Genomic DNA, 3,838 nt, shown 5'->3' on the forward strand with positions numbered 1-3,838 from the left:
TAATATGTTGAAGTAGTTAGAAATATTTTCTTAGTGTTATTTTCCTAGAGTGTGAGTATTATTATTATTATTATTATTATTATTATTATTATTATTATTATCAGCTTTGTTAGAAGCAATTACTCAACTTCCAATCTTTTGTATCAATGTGATTAGTTCCTTCTTCAATCTAGGGTTGTCAGGGTGTTAGGAGAAGACTTCGCTTGTAAGGTCAAGGTGGTTAGTTCCTCAAAAGTATGGGATTGTCAGGTTGTTTGGGAAGACTGGCTTGGAATGTTAGGTGTTCTGTAATTCAAGGTAATTGAATTAGTGGATTAAAGCATTCTGAATGAGGGGACTGAATGAAGCCAAGTTAGTAGTGAACCATGATAAGTTTATGTTTCCAATTATTTATGCTTTCATTATTTGCTGCCTCTGAATCCGATAGCTTCTACTCCAAGTAATTCATGAAAATCAACCAGCTTTCATCAAATTAACAAAAAGTTATCAAGTTTGGCAAACACAATTCAACCCCCTTCTCGTGTTTGCACCTTTAAGTATTTATCTTTTTGAACTCTTAGTCCTTGTTTAATTCTGAATTGTATTTTGTTTAGATTGCATTTGTAAATTCTTCAAATTGATTATGTTCATTTTTTGTTTAGGTTGAGATTGTAAATTCTTCACATTAATTTTGTTCGTAATTTGTTCAGATTGCGTTTGTAAATTCTTCATATTGATTTTGTTCATATTTTGTTGTAGATAAATCTTGATCAAATCTTCTTAAAATCTTGTACAAATCTTGACCATATCTTATTTCATATTTTTTCAAGTCAAATATATTGCTCTCATAAAATACTTTTGTTATCATAAAAATCCTAAGTATAAAATTAATTTAGTTCCAACAATCTCCCATTTTTTATGATGACAAAACTTGTATTTTTCGCAACTTTTCTTTGTATTTCTTTAACTTTGAGCTCTCCTAAGTCTAAGTATCATTTTCTCCCAAATTTATCAAATATCTTTCTCTCCCTTTTGTCATCATACAAAAAGACTTGAAAGTTAGATTTTTTTTTAATAACACAAATATAACATATTACAAGAAAATATAAAAACAAAAATAAAAACTAATTTTAAACAAAACTACTTTGAAGTTATCACAACATCAGTCAGGTATGAAGGTAAGGTTTAGGTTTTTCTTGATGAAATCAAATCTATCTTCAGGTAGTGTTTTGGTGAATATGTCATCCTATTGGTGTTCAGTGTCTACAAACTGAATGTTTAGTACCCCTTTTTGAACAAAGTCACTAATAAAGTGGTGTTTGATCTCTATGTGTTTAGATCTAGAATGTAAGATAGGGTTTTTGGTTAGACAAATGGCAGAAATGTTATCGTAATAGATGGGAATGTTGGATTCTAGGATTTTGTAGTTATCAAGTTGATGCTTCATCCAAAGTAGTTAAGAACTGCAGCCAGCTGCTGAAATGTACTCAACCTCTGTTGTTGACATTGCAATGGTGTTTTGTCTCTTACTTGACCAGGATATTAAGTTGTCGCATAAAAAGGTGCAGTTTCTACTAGTGCTCTTTCTCTTAAGTTTATCTCCAACATAATCAGAATCACAATATCTACTAAGTTTGTACTTAAAAGATTTCTTGTAGAACAAGATAATGTTGCTAGTGCCCTTAGGTATTTAAGGATTCTCTTAAAGGCAATTAAATGTGATTCCCTAGGGTCTCTTTGAAATCGTGCACATACACATGCACTAAGCATGATGTCAGGTATGGAAGCGATAAGGTAAAGTATGGATCCTATCATTCCTCTATAGGGTTTTTGGTCAACTTTCTGGCCTTAATCATCTTTTTCAAGTGATTAGGTAGGGTGAATTGGTGTAGCCATAGGTTTGCAATCACTCATCTTAAACTTCTAGAGAAGCTCTTTTGTATATTTAGTTTGATGAATCTATATACCTTTTTAACTTTGCTGAATATGTATCCCTAAGAAGAACTTAAGGTCTCCCATCATACTCATTTGAAATTCACGCTGCATTAATTTAAAAAATTCTTGTCAAAAAGTGCCATTAGTATATCCAAAAATAATTTCATCAACATAAATTTGAATAATAAGAATGCAATCTTCTATTGATTTTCTAAAAAGTGTATTATCTACTTGTCCTCTTTCAAAGTTATTATACCATGCCCTAGGTGCTTGTTTTAGACCATACAAAGATTTCCTAGGTTTAAAAACATGATTTGAAAATTGTAAGACCCTGAATTTTCTAAACTCTAATATATGCAATTTTAATGTATTTTGTGTTGAATTGCTTAGCCCTTTAGCCCAATTTTTATTTTATGATCCAACAAGACTGCGAGATTGCAGGTAACACTCTAACTGCACTTTTTGATTTGGGGGAAACCTATTCATTCGTTGCTATGGACTGTGTGAATTTTTTGAAGCTATCTATCTCTTCCCTGCCTTTTGATTTGGTTGTTTCCACATCTGCTAAGATGTTGGCCGTAAATAATGCATGTTTACATTGTCAAGTAACTATTTAGAATAGATATTTCTTGATTAATTTGATTTTTTTACCCCTACAATCACTCGAGATCTTTCTCAATATGGAATGGATGTCATATCATTATGTAATCTTGGATTGTGCTCGCAAATTGGTTCTTTTCCCTGAGCCAGGAGTCGTTCGATATCTAGCTGCCAATAAACTCGAAGTGTTGCTAAGAGAAGGAACTCAAGAGTTTATGTCATTAGCTAACATGTAGGGAATGATAAATGTGAGCATAGAAGGCATGGTGCTTGTCAAGGAGTACCCACACGTATTTTCAACAGAAATTCCAAGATTACCACCAGTAAGAAAGGTGGAGTTCTTTATTGATCTACACCTAGGAACTGAACCTATTTTGATTGCGCTGTATCGGATGTCGCCATTAGAATTTAATGAGCCCAATGGCCAAATTGAAGATTTTTTGGAGAAAGGATTTACCAGACCAAGTGTGTCACCATGGAGAGCTTTAGTATTGTTAGTAAAGAAGAAGGACGGAAGCTTGCGCTTATGTGTGGATTATAGGCAACTTAATAGGGGAAACTATTAAGAATCATTATCCTTTACCACATATTGATGATTTTATGGATCAGTTGAGAGGAGTCGCGGTATTTTCGAAGATTGACTTGAAGTCAGGTTACCATCATATTCGAGTAAGAGAATGAGATACTCAGAAAACGGCTTTCAAAACCTGTTATAGACATTATGAATATCTTGTTATGCCATTTGGAGTTACTAATGCACCAATAATTTTTATGGATTACATGAATAGAATCTTTAGCCCATTTCTAGATAATTTTTTTTGTAGTGTTCATCGATGATATATTAATTTATTCAAGGAATGAGGAAGAACATGGAGAGCATTTGCGTCAAGTTCTTGAAGTTTTACGCGAGAAGCAATTGCATGTCAATCTTTCGAAGTGCCAATTTTGGCAAGAAGAAGTGAACTTCTTAGGACATGTGATAAACAAGGAAGGAATCGATGTGGATCCAGCAAAGATTGAGACAGTCATCGATTGGAAACAACATTAGACTATCATTGACATACGAAGTTTCGTCAGACTGGCAGGATACTACATGAGGTTATTGAAGGTTTTGCTAAGATTGTAGCTCCATTGACACAACTCACTAGAAAAGGATCAGTCTTTCTCATGGACAGAGAAATGTGAGGAAAATTTTCAGTTACTAAAGGAAAAGATGACAACCTCACCATTATTGGTCTTACCACAACCAGAAGAGCCATACGAAGTTTACTGTGATGCGTCTCACCAATTGCAACACAAGAAGGTTCTGATGCAACACAAGAAG

General features: G+C 33.3%; 1 protein-coding gene across 1 annotated transcript; it reads left to right on the top strand.

Annotated features, from left to right (window-relative positions):
- The first annotated feature begins 2,777 nt into the window (after positions 1 to 2,777).
- LOC140920703 (uncharacterized) lies at positions 2,778 to 3,562 on the top strand. The gene is made up of 2 exons (XM_073369517.1): positions 2,778 to 3,007; positions 3,370 to 3,562. The coding sequence occupies exons 1-2, from the start codon at positions 2,778 to 2,780 to the stop codon at positions 3,560 to 3,562; spliced, it is 423 nt and encodes a 140-aa protein (XP_073225618.1).
- The last annotated feature ends 276 nt before the right edge of the window (positions 3,563 to 3,838 follow it).

The sequence above is a fragment of the Cicer arietinum genome, chromosome 6 (assembly GCF_000331145.2).
Source record: "Cicer arietinum cultivar CDC Frontier isolate Library 1 chromosome 6, Cicar.CDCFrontier_v2.0, whole genome shotgun sequence".
NCBI lineage: Eukaryota > Viridiplantae > Streptophyta > Magnoliopsida > Fabales > Fabaceae > Cicer > Cicer arietinum.

What these genes read in the sequence shown, in the direction of transcription:
- LOC140920703 (XM_073369517.1), top strand. Translation starts at nt 2,778, where the DNA reads ATGGTGCTTGTCAAGGAGTACCCACACGTATTTTCAACAGAAATTCCA. An exon ending in CCATGGAGAGCTTTAGTATT is followed by an intron (nt 3,008 to 3,369) that starts GTTAGTAAAGAA and finishes AATTTATTCAAG; the next exon opens with GAATGAGGAAGAACATGGAG.